This window comes from Hyperolius riggenbachi, chromosome 3, assembly GCF_040937935.1.
Source record: "Hyperolius riggenbachi isolate aHypRig1 chromosome 3, aHypRig1.pri, whole genome shotgun sequence".
Taxonomy (NCBI): Eukaryota; Metazoa; Chordata; class Amphibia; order Anura; family Hyperoliidae; genus Hyperolius; species Hyperolius riggenbachi.
The window spans coordinates 467,731,609-467,754,604 of record NC_090648.1 but is presented as its reverse complement, the minus strand read 5'-3'; the positions used below and the strand labels follow the sequence as shown (position 1 = coordinate 467,754,604).

At 46.0% G+C, this 22,996-nt stretch overlaps 1 protein-coding gene across 1 annotated transcript; it reads right to left on the bottom strand.

Annotated features, from left to right (window-relative positions):
• Positions 1–4,567: 4,567 nt before the first annotated feature.
• Positions 4,568–10,674, bottom strand: LOC137561703 (E3 ubiquitin/ISG15 ligase TRIM25-like). Its single transcript, XM_068273048.1, has 2 exons — positions 10,653–10,674; positions 4,568–6,262 (listed from the first exon to the last, which is right to left on the bottom strand). Exon 2 carries the CDS (start codon positions 6,258–6,260, stop codon positions 4,671–4,673), a length of 1,590 nt encoding a protein of 529 aa, XP_068129149.1. The 5' UTR covers positions 6,261–6,262; positions 10,653–10,674; the 3' UTR covers positions 4,568–4,670.
• Between the last annotated feature and the right edge of the window lie 12,322 nt (positions 10,675–22,996).

Genomic DNA, 22,996 nt, shown 5'->3' with positions numbered 1-22,996 from the left:
TATATGGTAAATACATGAGGGTGCTTCGTCTCTGGTTCACTTTAAAGCTCCCGGTCAGGAGACCAGGCACTTATGATAACTGCTATTACAGCAGTTATCACGCAATCTCCCGCATGCAAAGGTTTTCACGCTCACAGCGTTCCTTCGAGTGATAAGCGAAGGTTTGCGCGCGATCACGTGCACGTTTTACATGAAGCACGCACGTGATCGTGCACAAACCTTCGCTTATTACTCGAAGTAACGTTGTGCACATGAACACCTTTGCGTGTGGCATATCGCATGATAACTGCTGTGATAGCAATCATCACGCTTTAGTGAATTGAGCCCAATAAGCGCAATTCTGAGCGCTTTTTTTTTTTTTTTTTTTAAATGCTCCCATTGACTTGGCAAATTAATTGTGATTTTAATGTAAGTCAATGGGAGCGGTTTTTTTAAAGCTCTCGGAAAGCTCTGGAGGCCAAAAAGCGCTGAGAAAAGCGCTTAGGGCCCATTCACACTAGGGCGATTTGCGGGTGACTCCCGCTAATTGCTAAAGCGCTATCGCTTTTTAAAGCGCTAGTGCTATTCTAACCTATGGCAGTGATCTCACTGCTGCGATTGGCGCCAATAGTGGACGTTTTGTGATTAGTATCAATCGTAAAAACGGGTTACCTGCAGCATTTTTGCCGTGATTCTGGAGCGATCGCGTTCGCCCTGAATCGCTGAAGTGTATAGTGATTTTACCAAGCTAATCGCAGTAAAATCACCCACGCAAAGCGCTAGCCTTTTGGGCTTTTTAAGTATGAATGGGCCCTTATAGTATGTCTGAGCCCAGAGCGTTATAAGTTGCAAAATTCACAGAAGGACAGCACTCCACCCAATTTCAGTCTATACTGCAGGATGATGCAACTCCACATACAGAGCCTGAAAAAGAGTTTGGGCTGGTGCACACCAAGAGCGCTTCTAAAAATGCTAGCACAGGAAAGTGGAAAATCACTCTGAAAATCGCACAATTCCCACTCAGCACAAAACGCAAGCGGTTTAAAAGCCGCTAGCCCATGTAAGCCTATGGCAGTGTTCTCACTGCTGCGTCCGTGGTTTGCGTTAACTGCAAATGCATAACATGCAGCGTTTTGCCGGCGATTGCGATTAGCATGCATAGCACCGCTAATCACGATTGCTCCCAAAACGCTGCAGTGTCCAGTGATTTTTCCACGTTAATCGTGGATAAAAATCACTCCCGTAAAAATGATGGTGATTTTATTGTGAATGGGGCCTCCAAAGCGCTAGAGCGATTTTCCAAGCGTTTTTTGTTACGTAACCAGTACACTAGCAGTTGTACTGTACCTTTAAGAACAAAAAAAAGCAACACAAACGCTCCAAAAATCGCTAGGCACATACCTAGGATCGCCTTGAACAATCTCTTCTAAAAGCGCTGAGTGTTTGCATTTATACTAGCGATATTAGGTGTGAATCGCCCTTTCTCAGACCAGCAGCTTGTGGTCATGGAGCCTGGTGATGGATGTTAAAGGACAACTGAAGTGAGAAGAGAATGGAGGCTGCCATATTTGTTTCCTTTTAAACAATACCAGTTGCCTGGCAGCCCTGATTTGATTGCAGCAGTGTCAGAACAGCAACATAAGTAATGCAGCTAATCTAGTCAGATCTGACAATAATATCAGAAATACCTGATCTGCTGCATGCTTGTTCTGGGGCAATGGCTAAATGTATTAGAGGCAGAGGACAAGCAGGTTAGCCAGGCAACTGCTATTGCTTAAAAGGAAATCAACATGGCAGCCTCCATATCCCTCTCACTGCAGGTGTTCTTTAAAGGGGAACTGAAGTAAGAGGTATACGGAGGCTGCCATATTTATTTCCTTTTAATCAATACCAGTTGCCTGGTGGCAGCCCTGCTGATCCTCTGCCTCTAATACTATTAGCCAAAGCCCCTGAACAAGCATGCAGCAGATCAGGCGTTTCAGACTTTAAAGTCCGATCTGACAAGACTAGCTGCATGCTTGTTTCTGGTGTTATTCAGATGATACTGCAGAGAAACAGACCAGCAGGGCTGCCAGGTAACTGGTATTGATTAAAAGGAAATAAATATGGCAGCCTCCGTATACCTCTTACTTCAGTTCCCCTTTAAGGCATATCTGGAAGATGCTTCTGCATCCTATCTCTATTACATGGTATTTTGCCTATATCAAAATACATTTTGTGATATGGCAAAATTTAGAGTATCTACATCAGAATGAATGCTACAGCAAGGTTACAAGACAAATAACATTTATATTGCGCTTTTCTCCTGGCGGACTCAATGCGCTTGAGCTGCAGCCACTAGGACGCGCTCTATAGGCAGTAGCAGTGTTAGGGAGTGTAACCCAAGGACTTCTTACTGAATAGGTGCTGGCTTACTGAACAGGAAGAGCTTGAGATTTGAACCCAGGTCACCTATATCAGAGGCAGAGCCCTTAACTATCACACTAACCAGCCACTGATCAGGTGGGATCTCCTACCGGTCATCAGGTATGGGCTCACGAGTTGTTACGAGTCACTAAATGCTCAAATTCATGATTTAAATGAGGCTTAATTGCTTCAGGTGTGCAGCTGGATCTGAATGGGTTATTTACCCATGAGTCCGTCGTATAGCATGCGCTCCAAACAGCTTGCATGCGTCCTATTGGACACGTTGCAAGCCTCACCACCGCGCAACTTCCTCCTTCCAGCTTGAAGGAGGAAGTGCGTGTAGTTAAATTAATCCTCATTTAAATCACAAATTCGAGGGGTCAGTCACTCGTAACAACTCGTGAGCTCATGCCTGCCGGTCATACACCATAGCTCCCAACTGTCCCTCTTTTGGAGGGACAAGTCCCTCTTTGGGAGCCCTGTCCCTCTTTCCTCATGTGTCCCTCTTTCAGGACTCATGTACAGATCTATGTAAATATATGTATTTTTCTACAAAAAATGTATTTAACCATTTATGCCTCCAGGACGTAGTATCTACGTCCAGGAGGCCACGTGCGCGTCCGCGCGCTCCCGCGCACTCCCGGCCGCGGATTCGGTAGCCCAGGAATCAATGTATCGGGCTATGGTGCCCGATCACTGATTCCTCTCCCCCGCTGAAAAAGCGACAGCTTCTCTCGGAAGCTACGCTTTTTCTGAAGCTCTGTCCCTCTAAGCGTACATTGTACGCTTAGAGTGACGTCATGTAAACAAACTCAAGATTGCCATCTTGTGGCCAAAAAGTAAACCTACAAGTAAAAGTAAAAAAACATTACAATACACAAATATTTCCCCAAATAAAACACTATTTATATCCCACCCTCCCAAAAATGCCCACATAAAATGTTTAATAAAAAAACAAAAAACGTTACTATAAAAAAAAAAACACAAATATTTACCTAAGGGTCTAAACGTTTTAAATATCTATGTAAAGATGAAATATTTCTCTCTATTTTTTTTTATAAGCTTGTAAATAGTGATGTATGCAAAACAGAAAAATGCTCTTTTATTTCCAAATAAAATATTGTCGCCATACATTGTGATAGGGACATAAACGGTGAAATAACCGTGACATATGGGCGAATACAATACGTGGGTTTTAATTATGGAGGCATGTATTATTTTAAAACTATAATGGCCAAAAACTGACAATGAATTTTTTCATTTTTTTTTCTTATTCTTACTGTTAAAATGCATTTACAGTAAGGTAGCTCTTAGCAAAATGTACCCCCCCCCCCCCCCCCCAAAGAAAGCCTAATTGGTGGCGGAAAAAAACAAGATATAGTTCATTGTGATAAAGTTATAGGCTAATGAATGGGAGGTGAACATTGCTCGGATGCATAAGGTGAAAACGACTGAAGGCTGAACTGGTTAATATACTCTAAATGTTATGTATATCCTTTAAATTGATATTTCTTATTTTCAAGCTTTAATATGAAAGAAAATGAACCAGGATAGAAAGGACCAGTGTGGGTTGCATTATAAAACATATTTTTCCTATGCAATCTTTATGGTATATGTGACTAGGGGAGTGTCAGGGGTGTGTTGGGGGGGGTCTAAGTGTCCCACTTTCTTATCTCAAAATGTTGGGAGGTATGCATACAATTTTCTCTAAAATGTTACCAATGTCAAGACTAAAGGTGCCCATTGATGATACAATGTTGATTGTACACTTTTACCAAATCTATGTAGGAGAAGAGTAAACTGAGTAAATATACTCTGAAAGCATACTTTTAAGCAGGGTTGCTCAAATCCGGAATCGGGAGATACCCGGATAGTTGCTATCCGGATGTCCCAGTAAACCTGTGCGGGGTAAGCAGGGGGTCAAGCTTACCTGTCTTACGTCTTCTTAGTCCGTCCCTCGGTGCCTCCCACGATGCGCTCCACGCGCGTCACGTGATTACAAACATTTCCTCCTTCAACCCGGATGGAGGAAGTTTTTGTAATCACGCGACCGCCGCTTGGACTGCATTGTGGGAGGCACCGAGGGACGGATGAAGAAGACGTCAGACAGGTAAGATTAGCCCCCTGCCTACCCCGCACAGGCAACTGGGAAATATCCAAATAGTACTATCCGGATATCTCCCGGATCTGGATTTGAGTAACCCTGCTTTTAGGTAGATCCTTATATTACACAGAAGAGGAAAAATCTGTAGTGGTCACCTTAATACAGATGATCTCGTAAGTTCTCACTCCTGAATCACCCCAGATATCTTAACACAGCTGGAGTACCACACCCATAGTGCTGCATGAAGAGGCTCAGTGAAGGTGGCAGCGAAGGTGTGTAAGTGCCTGATTGGGTCACATAGCTCATAAAAAGAGAGCAGGCCAGCCTCATAATCCAGGTACACCCTGAATCTACGGGTGGAGATATCTTTGGGCAACTGGATCTCTTTATTATTATGTCTTACAGAGTACTGATCATAATACCTGTCCAAACACCAGGACTTATTATTATCACCAATCCGTGACTGACTTCCTCTCCTGTCTATGGTGGGATAACACATCCCAACCCTGCACCACACTGACTCCTTGACATTCACATCCCAGAAACACTGCAGTGAGGAAAAACTCCTACTGCTCAGTACTTGAGAATGTTCTTGAAACCTCACCGGAGTTTCTGGGCGAGTCTGGCTTATATCTGACCAGGAAGCAGTTTTCATATCAGCTGACACAGAAAGGGAATTTCCTGCTGTGGCTATATCCAGTGATATGTCTGCTGGGTTCTGTATACTGAAACATACGTTTACACCCTTTATCATATCAAATAAACTTGTGTGTAAGGAGTAGGAGATTCCAGGCACACCTAGATAGTCTCCATCCTGGATCTCTTTGTCACATCTGTCTGTTTCCTCATCTTCCTCCTGGATGTCACACAAGTCATCAGTGTCTGATTCCAGTAGGACAGTCAGTGGGTCAGACATGTTACACATTTTCTCAATGTTGTTAATCTCCTTGGACAACTCGTCCTTCTTTATTTCCAACATCTGAATTTTGTCTGAGAAAAAAAGTGAGGTCTTCTCTTCCTGCCTGAAGACTTCACTCAGAACTTTCCTCTCCAGATCTTCCAGTTGTCTTTTGATGTCTCTGAACAGGGCAGTGACTCTCTCCATTACACAAGCTGCTTCTTCTTCTGTCTTTTTTCTCTGTTTACTCAGCTTCTCGACTCTTTTCTCAACCACCTCCCTCTGTGTGATCAGTTTCTGCAGTTCATATCTCAGTTTGTTCTTCTTCTTCTCAGAAGCCTCATCTATCATCTCCACCTGGTGCCCCTGATGTTCTCCATCCAACCTGCAAGAGGCACAAACGCAGGCTGCATCTACTGTGCAGAAATATTTTAGGAGTTCCTGGTGAATTGAGCATTTCCTGTTTCCCAGGGAAGTGGTGGGGTCGGTCATAACATGCTCTGGTGTCTTGCTGTGAACCTTCAGGTGTTTGTCACACATCGAAGCTTCGCATAGCAGACAGGATTTAACAGCAGGTACGGGGAAGTGAATGCAGTAAGTGCAGGTGATGCCGGTCTCATCCTGATCTGGATCAGTAGCTGAGAACCGCTCTGCTACATTCCGTAGGTTAACATTCCGTATCACTGCAGGACGATGCCTGTAGCTTGCTCTGCATTCTGGGCAGAAATAATGTCCAGTTCCTTTCTGGGTGTCCAGCACACGATCAATACAGACCTTGCAGAAGTTGTGTCCACATCTCATCGTTACAGGATCTGTATAAATGCTCAGACAGACAGAACAGTGCAGATCCTCTCTCAGATCAGAAGACGCCATGGCTGAAAGAAGAGCGAGACGGAAAGTGAAAGTAATAGTCATGGGTGTGTTTATGCAGAAGGTGAGATTGACTTTATTAACCTGTTATGGTCTTCACCAAAGTTTAAACTCAACTACAGATGACATATGCAACATTTTAAAGTGTACCTGAAGCAAATCAGCTGAGTAAAAACAGAATATAGGCCAGAAACCCACTAGGAGCGATTTACTATTGTGAATGTAATGCTATGGGTGTGATCCCACTTGAGCGATGTGATTTTATAAAAATCTCCCATAGCATTGCATTAGCAAGAGCTTTTTCAAATCACTAGCAATTAAAAATCACTCCTAGTGGGGTTCTGGCCTTAGCTCGGTAGGGGGAAGCTGTTGGATAGCCCAGGGCCGGTTCTAGAAACAATGGGGCCCCCGGGCAAAATTAACTCTGGGGCCCCCCAATAGACACCCCACAACTTAAAATTGGCAGTTTGGACCCTTTGTTGCAGCCAAATTTCCACACAGGGCCCCTGAGCCAGGGGCTGGGGAGCAATAGATAAATTGGGGGATACAACTTGGGTGCCCCTACAGGCTCTGGGGCAATTGCCCCCTTTGCCTCTATGGTAGCGCCGATCCTGGGATAGTCCAGAGGTTTCCTGTGTCCTCCTTACCCCCACTGTTGCTGTGCACGAACCCCTGGATCATATGCAACAATAGCTTGTCGGATATGCTCCATGGCCGTACTCCCCACTGTATACAAGTGGATTAGGCTTTGTGCGTAGGCACGGCCATACTAGCATGGACACAGCACAGCGAGGAGGTTGGCCGTGATCTTAAAGGGGGTCCCGGCAAGTGCCAGCGGGGCGAGGAGGACACGGCAAGCCTCTGGAAGATCATAGGTAGTATCTGTTTTTCCTCTAATGCTGGGAATACACATTACGATTTTTGCAGAGAATCGTTCCGATAGATGCCTTCGATGATAAAATTCGGACATGTCCGATTCTCCGCTCGATTCTGTTCCACACAATTTCTCATAGAAGTGAATGGAAAAAAATGATAAGAAAAACGAGCGGAAGATAAGATAATCTAATGGCTAATAGATTGCGCAAAGAATCGACCGAGAAAATCATAACGTGTATTCCCAGCATAAGGCTTTGCTTCAGATTGTCTAAGTAATACATTCCCAGACCTGATTATCTAAACGTCCATACACACGCTGAATGTAAATCATCAGACACAAAAGAGAGCTGTCAAGCAAACAACGTTAACCAGCGAAAAGAAACGATAGTCATTTAAAAGACGTACACAGACACCGAAATTCCAAATGATTCCCAGTATGTTGCTTGAATACTGGACGCCCAGGTGGAAGTGACATTTCACAAGACTAAAGGGGCCCATCCACTGAGCAGATTAGTGGCCGATCGATAGAAATCGATTGAACGATTTGCGGCCGATTTCAATCGATCTGACATGCTGGAAAATCTAGGTCGATCTTTTCATTTTGCATTGGACCTAATGGAAATCTGATGGCAAAAAAATGCCATCAGATCGATTTTCAATAGATTGCATACTGAAATCTATTGGAAATCTGTTCCTAGTAAAACATTTTCCTAAACACAGATAGATCAGAAATCTGATTATCTATCTGCTGCTAATCTAACAAGTGTATGGCCACCTCCACCCAGTGCACACCAAAAACTTCTAGCAGATCTGCAAAATGCTAAAGGTTTTTTAAGTAGATTTAGAGCGATTCTAGGCATGTTTAGAGAGGTTTTCTAAACATGCCTAGCGTTTTTTGGAGCGTTTTTGTGTAGCAGATTTCATATATTGTTACAGTAAAGCTGTTACTAAACAGCTTCTGTAACAAAAACGCCTGAAAAAACGCTCTGATCTAGCGTTTTTCAGAGCAGTTTTCCACTTTCCTATACTTTAAAAGTTTGCGTTTGTGGAAAAAACGAACCGCTCTGGTGTGCACCAGCCCATTTACTTTCATTAGCCAAGTGGTTTTCCCCCTGCAAGCGTTTTAAAAAACGCTCCAGAACCGCTCCAGTATACGCATGCATACTCTGGAGCTAGTAAATTTAAATGTCATTTGAATTATACCAAAAAGGCCAAAAAGAGCTCATAGTATGTAGCTCCATTTATTGGTGATCGGGGAAACTTCCATGAAGGTTGGGAGAAAAGAGGGCCGGTTCCCGAACCCGAAAAACAGTAACCCAAAAAACAAGCATCATCAGGAGGCTATTGGCTAAGGAGTAGGTAAACTAAGTTGGCTGATGGTGTAATGGTTAAGGGCTCTGCTTCTGACACAGGAGACCAGGGTTCGAATCTCGGCTCTGCCTGTTCAGTAAGCCAGCACTAATTCAGTAGGAGACCTTTGGCAAGTCTCCCTTACACTGCTACTGCCAATAGAGCGCGCCCTAGTGGCTGCTGCTCTGCTCTGGCGCTTTGAGTCCGCAAGGAGAAAAGCGCAATATAAATGTTATTTGTCTTGTCTTGTCTATTCTAGCCCACCATGCACTTAAACTGAACCCAAGATGAAAATTAACTAAAGAGGATAATTAATTAATTTGTCACCCTACTCCTAAAAATTAATTTTTAAGATATTTCAAGGCTTTATTTTACGTATAAACATTTACAAAGCAGATTTAATTTTGTATAGTCTCTGCTCAATTGCAGTGTCTCAAGAGTCCCAGAGTGAAAATACATGAACTATTTACACTTTTATATTTCCCTTGCAGTCAGAAGCTCAGTTATCTGCTTAGGAAAGGGTTTTATAGCTGTAATTTGTTATCAGTAAGGGACGCTATAACCCGACTGGGTCTCGACTGGAGAAGGGGATTTTCTTCAGGAAGGGAAAAAAAAAAAGAAAAGGAGCACAGCATGAGGCCTCTTTCACAGTGGGACGTTGCGTTTGATGCAACGTTAAAGTCGCAAAACGTGTCCCTAACGCAGCGCATTAGGTTATAAAATTGGATGTTATTTTGCACTGCGTTATGTGTCGCTTGGTGCGCCTTTTTCATTGCATACTGATGGAAAGAAAAAGGAGCATGCGTTACATTAAAAAAAAAAAAAAAACATTACTGAGCATGTGCAACACACATAACCAGGCAAATGTATTGCTAAACGTACAGCATGCAGCACTTTCTAAATATTGCTACACGTTACACACAACGCAGCTTGTGCACTGTGAATGTCGCACAGACTTTGGATTGCTGTGCGTTAGTCTGCGTTATAATTTTTTATAACGTGCGACTTTAAAGTCCCACTGTGAAAGAGGCCTAAGTGTCTGTATGCTTTCCAATATATATACACGTCTATAGCATCATGTCAAGTGTCTTCTCAGGCACACTTTAAAGTGAACCTAAACTGAGAAGGATATGGATTTTTCCTTTTAAAATAATACCAGTTGCCTGACTCTCTTGCAGATCCTGTGTCTAATACTTTCAGCCACAGCCCCTGAACAAGCATGCAGATCAGCTGCTCTGACTGAAGTCAGACTGGATTAGCTGCATGCTTGTTTCAGGTGTGTGATTCACCCACTACCAGGGATGGGCTCAAATTCGAATTCGGGTGAATCCGGATAGTTGCTATCCGGATATCTCGCAGTTACCTGTGCGGGGTGGGCGGGAGATTTGAGCTTACCTATCTGACGTCCTCTTCGGTCCATCCCTTGGCGCCTCCCACGATGCGGTCCACATGGCGGTCACGTGATTACAAACACTTCCTCCTTCCGGGTTGAAGGAGTAAGTGTTTGTACTCACGTGACGCGCGTGGACTGCATCGTGGGAGGCGCCAAGGGATGGACCGAAGAAGACGTCAGATAGGTAAGCTTGACCCTCCCGCCCACCCCGCACAGGTAACTGGGTGCAATCCAGATAGCAACTATCCGGATTCACCCGAATTAGAATTTGAGCCCATCCCTGCCCACTACTGCAGCTAAAGAGATCAGCAGGGCTGCCAGGCAACTGGTATTGTTTTAAGGCTAATTTCACACCAGGACGTTGCGTTAGAGGGGGCGTTAAGGTCGCATAACGTCCCCCTAACGGAACGCCTGGTGGTGCTGGATCTGGACGTCAGAGTGAGCCGCATTGTGCAGCTCACTCTGGCGTCAGTGATGCCGTGATGCGCACTCTTGTGCGAAAGGGGCTGGTGTCAGCTTCCGCACTGTAGCTTTGCCGCCTTGCCCACGCTCCAAGCCAGGGGTGTAACAATAGGGGATGCAGCCCTTGCATCCACAAGGGGGCCCGAGGCTATTTTTGGGGACGACAGGAGGGGGTCGCAGAATGAGTGGAGAGCGTGGTCACACATCGGCGGGGAGGGGGGATAGTCCCCCTCCCCTCCCTCACCTCGGGCTCTCCCCTTTGCGCTAGTCTCCTGTATCAATCATCAGTGGCAGCCAGTGGCAGGAACACATACCTCCATCCTAAGGCCTAAGGGCACACCTTGAGCCCGATACGCGTCAGTTTCATGCTGTGGCTGTCGATGTCCATTTGTGTTTTTTTGCAATAAAGTTTACCGGCTTTTTTACGAACTCATGTGAAGCGTGCAGATCCTTTCCTTGCTGTACATTCCCCAGCAACACCGGGTCTTTAAAAGGTCACAGTTATGTTGCTATATATGGAAAACTGAAATTATGTTTTTGGGACGTTAATTACATACTGTATTTTTATTTAATTTTTTTAAATGCTATAATAAGGGAACAATTGTAGCATGGTGCAGCCAGGCTATTTTTTTGACATATTGAGCTCTTACTTGAACAGTGACATTGTATAGGAGTTCTCTGGGTTTAGTGCCTGAACATTTTATAAGAAGATTTGAGGCATGAAGGAGGATATTATGTTGCACGCGGCCCTCATCAATAAGAAGCATGTGCTGTGTGATTCCTTTCCTGCCGACGCCCACACAGGAATCCCACTCACATGCTCATCAGGACCTGCAACCTCTCTACTCCTTCCCAGCACGAGGTCATTGCCCTGAGGTCTGCTCAGCCTCCAAAGAAGATGGCTACTTACTGGGCAGTCTACACTCATCTAAAATGTAGATGGATCAGAACAACTAAAGCCCAGCTGTAGACACAGATGTAATTACACCATCATACTGCTCAGGTGTGATCTTGTTTTCTCTGTCAAATGCAGCCACAGAATATCCAATTTTAAAAATGTCACATGACCTGAAGCAGCCCACCTGAAGGGAACCTAAAGTGAAATAAATGTGCCCAGTTTAAAGTATACCTGATATTATTATTTATTGGCTTTATATAGCGCCAACATATTACGCAGCACTGTACAATACATAAGATTAAAGACAATGATAACAGGGGTGACCGACAGCGCAATACCAATATAATATAATGCCAGATACACTGGAGCGGTAGTGCTAATACAGGTTTACATATTCTGGGTAGAGTGCACAATCAGGTATGATACACAAGGAGAGAGGGCCCTGCCAAAGGCTTACAGTGTAGAGGAGCGGGGTGTACCAAGAAGTTATCGGCAGAGAGAGTTAGGGCAGCAGTGAGGTAGGCCTCCTTGAAGAAGTGAGTTTTGAGTGCTTTTTTTGAAGGTGTTGAAGGAGGGGGCAAGCCCGATGTGCAGTGGGAGAGAGTTCAACAGGATGGGGGCAGCTCTAGTAAAGTCCTGTAGTTGAGCATGGGAGTGTGAGATGTGTGGGGTGGTTAGGAGGAGGTTGTTGGAGGAGCGAAGTGGGGAGCCAGGAGTGTATCTGCTAAACAGGTCAGAGATGTAGGTCGGGCAGGACTTGTGGATACTTTTGTATGCCAAACATAGGAGATGGCATTTGTGGGCCTATTTATACTTACCCAGGGCTTCCTCTAGCCCCAGGAGGAGCTTCGGGTCCCTCGCTGTCCTCTCCTAAATCATCCTGGTAAATAATAAGGTTGACTGCGCTCTTCTGCGCATGCTCGGCCGCAGCCGGTAGCCTTCTGTGCCTGTGCGGTAGGAGAGCACCAGGAGCAATTGCATGGCCAGGCCCACATCTCAGGTACCCTTTAACTTACCCAGGACTTCTTCCAGCTCCCTGGTCCCTTGCCACCATTCCGCTCTGTTCCACTCAGCCCCTCTCCCCTCTGAAAGCTGCATGCGTGACCCCGAGCCGCACACCCCCTCAATCTCGCTTCCATGATCGGCAGTGTTGTGCACTTGCACAGTTTGTAAAAATTGCAACTGCGCATATGCCGCATGGTCCAAGAAATGGGCGCACAATCAAGGACTACACGGTGCTACAAGAAGCCCTAGGTAGGTTGAAATGCTGATTTTTTTTTTATTTATTTTTTTTTTACTTAATTTTATTTGGGGGCACTTTAGGTTTCCCTTAAAGGAAATGTTAAGTAGAAAAATGCCCCTTAATAAAATTAAAGTGAACCAGAGACAAAGCACCCTCATGTATTTTACCATATCTATCAATGGGGACATTAGAGAAAACACCTACCCTGCTCTCGGTTTCATCCTTCACTGCTCAGCCTGCTTGTTACCAGCCCTGATAAAATCCCCGACTCAGCATTCAGTCTGGCTTTGCTCAGGAATCATTATAGCTGAGTCTGTCTTCTCTGATGTCTTCTCAAGCCCAAGCCTCAGGTAGCATTACTCCTCCCACACCCAGGTAGCAGTAATATGTAGCACCCCCCTTCTTCCCGATAGCAGTAACCAAATAACAATCGTGCCCCCCCCCCCCCCCATGTTGCAGTTATAGGTAGTCTTTGTTTTGCAGTGCCCCCCTTCCCCCCCCCCTTCCCAGGTAGCAACAATAAGTGTGTTGCTGAAGGTTATGAGTTTCTGTCTGAAGAACACAAGTGAATTTTCTAGAGCTCTTCTTAAAATTGTCTTCACTCACAAAATCATTTCTGAAACTAAATGCTATCACTTGACTCTGCTAGTAAATATTCCATTATCATACAAACATTCAGTAGTTAGTCTGTGGGGGGAGGGGAGGGGGCACTTGCTTCATACTACTCACTAAAGCTGGCATTTTATAATCCACTTTCATCATATAATCTGCCATATCATTGAATCAGTGAGGAGTACATTTCCAGAACGAGCGCGTTTCCTGCCCAACAGACCGCTGAGCCAAGGAGTAATCTACAAATCAAAACACTCTACCCGCATAAAACAACATTAAAACATAATACTGGATGTAAATGTAAAAAGGACCCGCATTCTCCTATGCTGAAAGTGTAACCCGATTTATCCGGTAGCACTAGGCTTCGGATGAGGGGAATCCACCACCAGACACTGACCCAGATGAAATTATCAAATATTTATTTGTGACTTAACAGTGGTCACGGCAGTTGCAATCAACCAAAACACTTCAATGTCTCAATACACCGCCCTTGCACATCAAAGGCCAAAAATACACAATACTCTAGTCTTCACAGCCGGTGCACTGTAAAAGCTGCTGAATAAAAAGGTTAGTTACATACAAAATTATATTGAAAGTTGAGCTACAAAGGTCTTCTCATGCAACAATCACTTTACAGCATATACAGATCTCAGTACTGTTGTTGGGCGTGGGCTGGGGGAAAAGGGCTGGTCTACTGAGCAATTCAGTCCAGTACCTACTCAGTTCTCAGTCCCTTGCAACCAAGTCCAAGCTATATTGCTCAGCAAAACCTTGGGGGAAACTCGTGACAGTTCTTAAGATGGTACTGAATAGTTGACAGTTCGTTGGTTGATCCAATTAGGACGTTTACCTTGCTCAAAGATCTTTTAGACTCTTTACTAGTTGTACTAAATCACTCAATTTACTTTACCTTCAATACCTCCCCTCTGAACAGGGCCTCCCAAAATGGCCTGAACGTTCAATACACTTCTTATAATCAGCAATCACTTCTCTTACTTTATCTGAGCAGCTTTCTTCTGTACAAACAACTGTATTCTCAGCACAATGTCTGCGTCACTGACTTTAGCTCGGATTCGACCCAGGTCTGCCGCCTCTGGCCTCCCTCTCCCTACTGTCTGGCCTGCAGTCCAGTGTGTAAAGGCAGAGTATAGCGCAGCAGAAGCGGTGCTCTAACCTCCCCTCTGGGGTCGAGAACTGAGCCTGTTTTCTGCTCCCTCTAGTGCTGGCTCTCCTCATGCAGCATGTAGGAGATGCTGGGCACTAGGGCGAGTGGTGAGCAGACAGGCAGAAGCACAACACTGGACACTGTTGAGTGCTGAGAGCACAGCTTCTGCTGCACTATACTCTGCATTTACACACTAAGCTGGGGAGTGCAGGAAGGGGGTGCAATGAAATGCGACAGGATTGGCGGGTTGTTTGTATCTCGGGGACTCCCTGTATTATGCATCTACCCTTTACGGCACATTGTGTGGACCATCCAGGGGCTTCCCACTACTGAGATAACTATATAATCCTTTCTTCTGATTACAAGTTCCTTTGAAATAAATAACCCTGCACTTTTAATTGTTGCTGCTGTATGACATACATAATCGGGAGGACAAAAAATTCAAATCAAAGGTCACCCAATGCTGCCATCTGGGAGGGCCCTAAATAATAGCTATATGGGGGGGGGGAGAGTAAGGGTGTTGGGTCCTATAATCAGGAAAACATTAAATAGGTGGGTGGCACAGAAAAAAACGGCCTGTCTGCCTGCGGCTCGGCACGAGCGCAAGTTTACAAGCTGCAGCTTGCATCCCTCCTTTCAGACCAGGGTGTAGATTTCACTTACCACTGCCGCACACTCTCACCCATAGCTCCTAACTGTCCCTTTTTTTGGAGGGACAGTCACTTTTTGGGAGCCCTAATACAAAAAGACTGACACTACAGATGTAAACACAGTCTCACAGCATGGCTGTGATTTATGAGGGATTGCAGAGTGCAGGGGGGCCTTAGTGGTGTTTGGGATAGCAACAGAGGCTGGGCTGTATAGGCAGATCCAGCCTCTGTATGCAGATAACATTCTTTAAACACACCTCGGGTTCTCTTTAAATTGATATATTACTTATTTTAAAATGCTAATATGAAGGAAAATGAACCAGGATAGAGAGGAGTGGACCAGTGTGGTTTGAATTATAAAACAACATATTTTTCTTATGAAATCTTTAAGGTATGTGTGACTAGGGGTGTGATGGGGGCATGATTAGGGGCGTGGCAGGGGCGTGGCTTAAGTGTCCCTCTTTCTCATCTCAATAAGTTGGGAGGTATGCTCTCACCGCTCCCACTCTCTCTCTCTCCCACCGCAGCTCACTCGGCCTGCTGTCGGTATGACCACAGAGCTCGCCGGTCAGGAACCGATTTTATTGAGCCAAATCTCATTGGCTTACATTGATCACAGGGTCAGGAGCCAATGAAATTGGGTCCTGACTGGCTCATGGAGCTCTTCCATCATAGAGACGGCAGAGTGGTTGGGCTGAGGCGTGGACGGGAGTAGCGGCATTTCAGTGCGGCGATTTGTCGGTATGGGGCTTTTTTTGATGTCAGCAGTCTCTGGCAGAGACCGCTAAAACTGAAACGGTTCAGTTACATACACACAAGCGCTAATTGTTGGCCGGAACGGACAATAATGACTGTTTCAGCTGTTCTGGGTAAACAGTGGGTATTGCTCGATCCTGTTCTGCTGTTGCTAAGGATCCCTCTTGCTGAAACCTTAAAGGGGTTCTCCGGTACATAAAAAAAAAAGCTAAAACTGACACTTACCTGGGGCTCCTATCAGCGCCCTGCAGCTGGAATGTACTGCGCCGTCCTCCTCCGATGCTCCGTTCCCCGTTGCTGCCACCGGGCTAATTATTTGTCTAACTAGAAGAATAGAACTGCGGCTGTGTGGGTGTGCTCGCTCCCGCAAGTTCTATTTGTCTAGTTAGACTAATAATTAGCCTGGTGCCGGCGGCAAGGAAAGGCGCATAGGAGGAGGATGGCGTGGGACATTCCAGCTGCAGGGGGCCAATAGAGGCTACAGGTAAGTGTCAGTATTAGCTTTTTTTTATGTACCGGAGAACCCCTTTAATGCTGCCCGAGCAGGACCCAATGCAATGTTATTCTGCTCCCCCCCACCGGCAGGAATACGCACCGTCATCTGCCGATCCGTCGTCCTTCACCTTCTCCATAGCAACAGAAAGAGGCTACTGATGTGTCTGTACGGCATAGGTTCACGAATCGTCAGCCAAGGGATTGTTTCCCGATCCCTGGTAACAATTATTGCTTTACTCACTCAGTGCTCTGTGTGTGGGTTTATTGAAGCCAGTGTAAACAGACCATGCAGTTAGAGGCACACAGAGAAGCTGCCAGCATCTGCCTGTAAACTAGTTTTTGTGGCAGGCATGCGGGCCACTTTATCCTGCGCTGTATTTTAAATTAAAGTGTGGAGTTTGTTTTTAACTCTACTTTTACTGCTGCAAAATAAAAGATAGGGTAACCGTATACAGAAGAACAGTGGTGAGCCATAGACAACTACTAAGATGCCATATGACTGGAGATGCCATAATTCAAAACCTACACGCAATAATACAATACAATAACATTTGTAAAGCGCTTTTCTCCCATAGGACTCAAAGCGCATAGTTGTGTCTCAGATTAATACAGGGTTGCAGGCTGGGTTGTGTTACAGAGGAGATACAATTCACAAATCTGATTTCTATATAATACACATGATTGATCCTTTCAGAGCAAGAGAGCACATCGCTCTCATTTGTTGTTTTTCTTATCAGATGTATATATAATGCTTTAGCTTTCTTCTGATGCACTAGCAACCTTTACACTATGCACTTTTTTCCCTGACGACGACTCCAATTAGGGAGTCGAAACATGTTGGATTGGTGGGGGGTATAATCTTATATGTAGCAAGTTAATAGCAATCAGTCAGAGTATAGGGTTGGAGCACTGCTATAGGAAATCCTTTTTATAGGTATAGGTGCTCCTTCAAACACTGGTAACCCAACTCTGTTATGTGTAAAAATTGAAAATAAAACAGCAACAAAATTATGATAAGTGGTTTTATATAAAATTAATAAAAGTTATATTTTAATATACTTCTGAAAGGATCAATCATGTGTATTTTACAGAGGAGATAGACAGATGTTCATGAATGCCAGACTGAAGAGGTAGGTTTTCAGTTTAGACTTAAATGCTTCCAGGGATGGAGCTGTCCTGATTGGGCGTGGCAGGGAGTTCCAAAGTGTAGGGGCAGCATAACAAAAGGCTCTGTCTCCAAAGGTTTTGAAGTGGACTCTGGGGGTGACCAAGGTGTTACGTCCTTTTGATCTAAGATTGTGGGGGGTGTGATGCAGTTGCAACAAGTCCTTCAGGTATCCAGGGCCCAGATTGTGCAAGGATTTGAATGTCAGTAAGCCAATCTTAAACAGAATTCTCCATTTTATCGGTAGCCAGTGGAGTGAGCTCAGGGTTGGTGTTATGTGGCAATGGCGGGGTTGGCTCGTTAACAGCCTTGCGGCGGCATTCTGTACTAATTGCAGGCGGCGTAAGTCTTTCTAATGCAGGCCTGTGTAGAGGACGTTGCAGTAGTCTAACCTTGATGTGACGAAGGCATGAACTAGGGTTGACAGATCCTCTGAAGGAATTAGGTGTTTAATCCTTGCAATATTCCTTAGATGAAAGAAGGAATGTTTCACAACAGCTGAGATTTGATTCCTGAAGCTTAATTTCCCATCAATCAGTACTCCCAGGCTGCGCACACAGTCTGAGTTGTTCAGGTCTGAGCTCCCTATCCTTAGCGGTGTTGGTTGAGACTGGAGCTGCTTTGCTGTTGAGCCCTGGCCCTCGATAACAAGAACCTCAGTTTTGTCAGCATTAAGTTTTAGCCAATTAATATTCATCCACTCCTGAAGCTCAGCTAAGCATGCGTTTATTTGTGGAGTAGGCTCTGTGACGCCAGGTTTGAATGACAAATATAGCTGGGTGTCATCAGCATAGCAATGATATGTCAGGCCATGTTTTTGTATGATTTCTCCAAGTGGCAGCATGTATATGGTGAAAAGTAAAGGGGATAATATTGCGCCCTGAGGTACACCGTATTTTAGTGGTACAGGGTTGGAGAGGAAGGGCCCTAAGGCTACCCTTTGTGTTCTGCCAGCCAGGAAGGAGTTGAACCAACGGAGAACAATGCCATCTATGCCACAGTACTCTTGTAGCCTGTTGAGCAAGATTTCATGATCGACTGTGTCAAAAGCCGCTGAGAGGTCGAGCAAAATCAGGATGGAACATTGACCCTTGTCTCTTGCAATGAGCAGATCATTGCAAATCTGGGTGAGGGCTGTTTCACAGCTGTGATATTTCCTGAAGCCAGATTGAAGAGGGTCAAGGATGCTGTTTCTGGAGAGCCTGGCTTCAAGTTGGAGGTAGACAGCCTTTTCAATAACTTTTCCCAGAAAGGGGAGGTTTGAGACAGGTCTGTAATGCAATGGCGTAGTTAAAAGAACACCGAGGTGAGAGACATATGGAGGCTGCCATATTTATTTTTTAAACAATACCCTGCCCTGGTGATCTTTTTGGCTACAGTAGTGTCTGAATCACTCCAGAAACAAGCATGCAGCTAATCTAGTCAGATTTGTGTCAGAGATAACTGATCTGTACTTGGCGTAAACACAAAAATTATGCATTTGTTTCACGTTTTCTCTTCCTAATTTTTACATGACAAGGGCCACAGTTTTAAAACACCTCAAAATACATTACTTGGCTCATCCCGATGAAAACGATACCATACATGCCATATTTCGTCACTAGTTGGGCATGTAGCGTACCATTATCGTTAGCCTGTGGTGCGTCGGTAGCGATTGCATGGGATCACTAGGGCGCACAGTTTGGGGACCTCAGTGCTGTATAGATGCATTTCTAGGCCACAACAGTTCGATGCATCTATATAGCATTGGGTCCCGAGCTGTCGCTCTAGTGATCGCATCGCCTATGGGCAGCAGCCATTACAGGTGTCCACAAATCTTAACACCAAGTATAGGTGACACAAGGGGTCTATTAGTTTGGTAGGGTTTTAAACTTAAAAAAAAAAAAAAAAAACACTTTGTTGTCTTTTAACCTCCTTGCCGGTTATCCCGAGCTCAGCTCGGGGTGACCTGCGCAGGAGGATTTCTCAGGCCCCGCTGGGCCGATTTGCATAATTTTTTTTTGTTACAAGCAGCTAGCACTTTGCTAGCTGCTTGTAACATTCGATCGCCGCCGCTCGTCGCCGATCCGCCGCTACCCGCCGCGCCGCCCCCACCCCTGCGCAGCCTGGCCAATCAGTGCCAGGCAGCACTGAGGGGCGGATCGGGATTCCCTGTGACGTCCATGACGTCAGTGACGTCATCCCGCCCGGTCGCCATGGCGACCGCAGAAGCCCAGCAGGAAATCCCGTTCTGAACGGGATTTCCTGCTTACTCTGATCGCCGAAGGCGATCGGAGTGGGTGGGGGGATGCCGCCGCTCAGCGGCTATCATGTAGCGAGCCCTCGGCTGGCTGCATGAAATCGTTTTTTTTTAATTAAAAAAAAACCCTCCCGCAGCCGCCCTGGCGATCTCAATAGAACGCCAGGGTGGTTAATGGTGTGGTTGAAGGAGGAAATCTAGTGGATTCTGAGCTCCAATGCAGTCTCCACCTCTGCAGGTGTACATTTGAAAACGCTGCAAGCTAATTTGGGTGCAGTGTAAACCCCCCCTCCCCCCCCCTCAAAAAATGAAAGCAGTGGTAGCAGAATAACAGTATATTTACTAGGGGTGGGACGACGAATCCGGCGAATCCATAAATCCCTCGAATATTAGGAAATATTCGAGATTCGTGGATTCGAATCCCGACGCCATTTTCCACTATACGAATCCGCCGAATCCCGACGTCGCATCGCCGCGCATCCGCCGCTCGCACTCGTCCTCCTCCGACCTCCTCTGACCCCCCCGCGCCTCCTCCGCTCGTCCCCCCCGCCCGCATCCACTCACCTATCCATAGCGGAGCGCAGAGCGGCAGACCTCTCGCCGACTTCCTGGTTCCCCCTAGTGACCGGCTCTTACAATGACGTCATTAGTAAGAGCCGGTCCGGCCACTAGAGGGAACAGGGAAGTAACAAAGAGGTCTGCCGCTCTGCGCTCCACGGGAAAGGTGAGTAGATTATGCAGGGGTGAGCGGAGGAGGCACGGGGGACGGAGGGGGCCGTGGGGGGGTTGGCGGGGGAGGGGGGTTCTATCTATCTACCTACCTACCTACCTACCTACCGACCTAACACTATCCCTACCTACCTACAGGCCGCTATACCTATCTACCTACAGGCCCCTATACCTACCTAAAGGCCCCCTATACGCACCTACCTGCCTACCTAAAGGCCCTTATACCTACCTAAAGGCCCCTATACCTACCCAAAGGCCCCTCTACCTACCTACCTACCTAATGGCCCCTATACCTACCTACCTACAGGCCACTATACCTACCTACAGGCCTCAATACCTACCTACCTACCCACCCACCTACCTACAGGCCCCCTATACATACCTACCTACCTAAAGGCACCTATACCTACCTACCTACCGGACACTATACCTACCTACAGGCAACTATACCTACCTACAGGCCACTATACCTACCTACCGGCCACTATCCTTACCTACCTACAGGCTGCTATACCTACCTACCTACAGGCTGCTATACCTACCTACCTACAGGCCACTATACCTACCTACCTACCTACCGGCCACTATCCTTACCTACCTACAGGCTGCTATACCTACCTACCTACCTACCTACCTACAGGCCGCTATACCCACCTACCTAAAGGCCCCCTATACCTACCTAAAGGCCCCCTATACGTACCTACCTACCTACCTAAAGGCCCCTATACCTACCTACCTACCTAAAGGCCCCTATACCTACCTACAGGCCACTATGCCTACCTACAGGCCTCAATACCTACAGGCCCCCTATACGTACCTACCTACCTAAAGGCACCTATACCTGCCTACCTACATACTTACCTATACTTAAGGCCCTATACCCTGCTACCTATACTGAAGGTCCCTTTACCTACCTACCTACCTAAAGGCCCCTATACCTACCTACCTACATACCTACCTATACTTAAGGCCCTATACCCTGCTACCTATACTGAAGGTCCCTTTACCTACCTACCTACCTACCTACCTACACTGAAGGCACATGTACCTTACTACCTATACTGAAGGCCCCTATACCTAGCTACCTACCTATACTGAAGGCACATATACCCTGCTACCTATACTGAAGGCACATATACCCTGCTACCTATACTGAAGGCCCCTATACCTAGTTACCTACCAATACTGAAGGCCCCTATACCTTGCTACTGATACTGAAGGCACATGTACCCTGCTACCGATACTGAAGGCCCATATACCCTGCTACCTATACTGAAGGCCCATATACCCTGCTACCTATACTGAAGGCCCATATACCCTGCTACCTATACTGAAGGCCCATATACCCTGCTACCTATACTGAAGGCCCATATACCCTGCTACCTATACTGAAGGCCCATATACCCTGCTACCTATACTGAAGGCCCATATACCCTGCTACCTATACTGAAGGCCCATATACCCTGCTACCTATACTGAAGGCCCATATACCCTGCTACCTATACTGAAGGCCCATATACCCTGCTACCTATACTGAAGGCCCATATACCCTGCTACCTATACTGAAGGCCCATATACCCTGCTACCTATACTGAAGGCCCATATACCCTGCTACCTATACTGAAGGCCCATATACCCTGCTACCTATACAGAAGGCCCATAAACCCTGCTACCTATACTGAAGGCCCCTATACCTTGCTACCTATACTGAAGGCCCCTATACCTTGCTACCTATACTGAAAGCTACCAATATTGAAGGCACCCATACCTAGCTAGCTATACTGAAGGCACCTTTACCTCGCTACCTATGCCTGGGTACCTATACTGCGGGCAACTATACCACGGATCGCACAATTTTTATGTGCAGGATTCGTTAGATTCGGGATTCGAAAGGTTCGAGATATTCGAGAACCTTTTTAGATTCGGATCCGGATTCAAAGAAATTGTGGATTCGTCCCATCCCTAATATTTACTAAAGTGAAATATCTGTTTACATTTCTCTATGACCTAACCCAGGCATGGGCAAACTCGGCCCTCCAGCTGTTATGGAACTACAAGTCCCACAATGCATTTGCCTTTATGAGTCATGACTGTGGCTGTCAGACTCCTGCAATGCATTGTGGGACTTGTAGTTCCTTAACAGCTGGAGGGCCAAGTTTGCCCATGCCTGATAACCTCTCCCTACTCTCACAAAGTACCCACCGCTGGTGGAGGCTAACCTTTACCACTCTGCGACACCCTAGTGGCGATTGGCGGCCACAGAGTGGCTCCCCCCCTTGCCGAAAGGTATCAAGAGTGGTGGGCAGGGATTAGAAGGAAACGAGCACGCACATGCGCAATAATTTCCTGCAATGACGCAGAGCTCCGTGATTAGCGTGCCAGCCCGTGATCATGGCTGGTACGCTGTTAGACAGCTAAAAAAAAAGCTGTTATGTACTTGTACAGTGCTGCAATCTACTGCAACGCTGTACGGGGGACAGCTCTGTCACTGAGCTGTCCCCAGGAGAGGCTCACAGGACGATCCCTCTCACAGGCTGCTGCCTATGAGAGAAGATCATGATGATTGGCCCTCTGGAAGGAGGGAGGGAATAATTCAAAGAAAATAAACACATTTATTAATAATTTAATAATAAAAAAATAAATTAAAAAAAAACTCAGCAGCAAAAAGATGCCACCAACAGAAAGCTCTGTTGGTGGCAAAAAAAG

What these genes read in the sequence shown, in the direction of transcription:
- LOC137561703 (XM_068273048.1), bottom strand. Translation starts at nt 6,260, where the DNA reads ATGGCGTCTTCTGATCTGAGAGAGGATCTGCACTGTTCTGTCTGTCTG.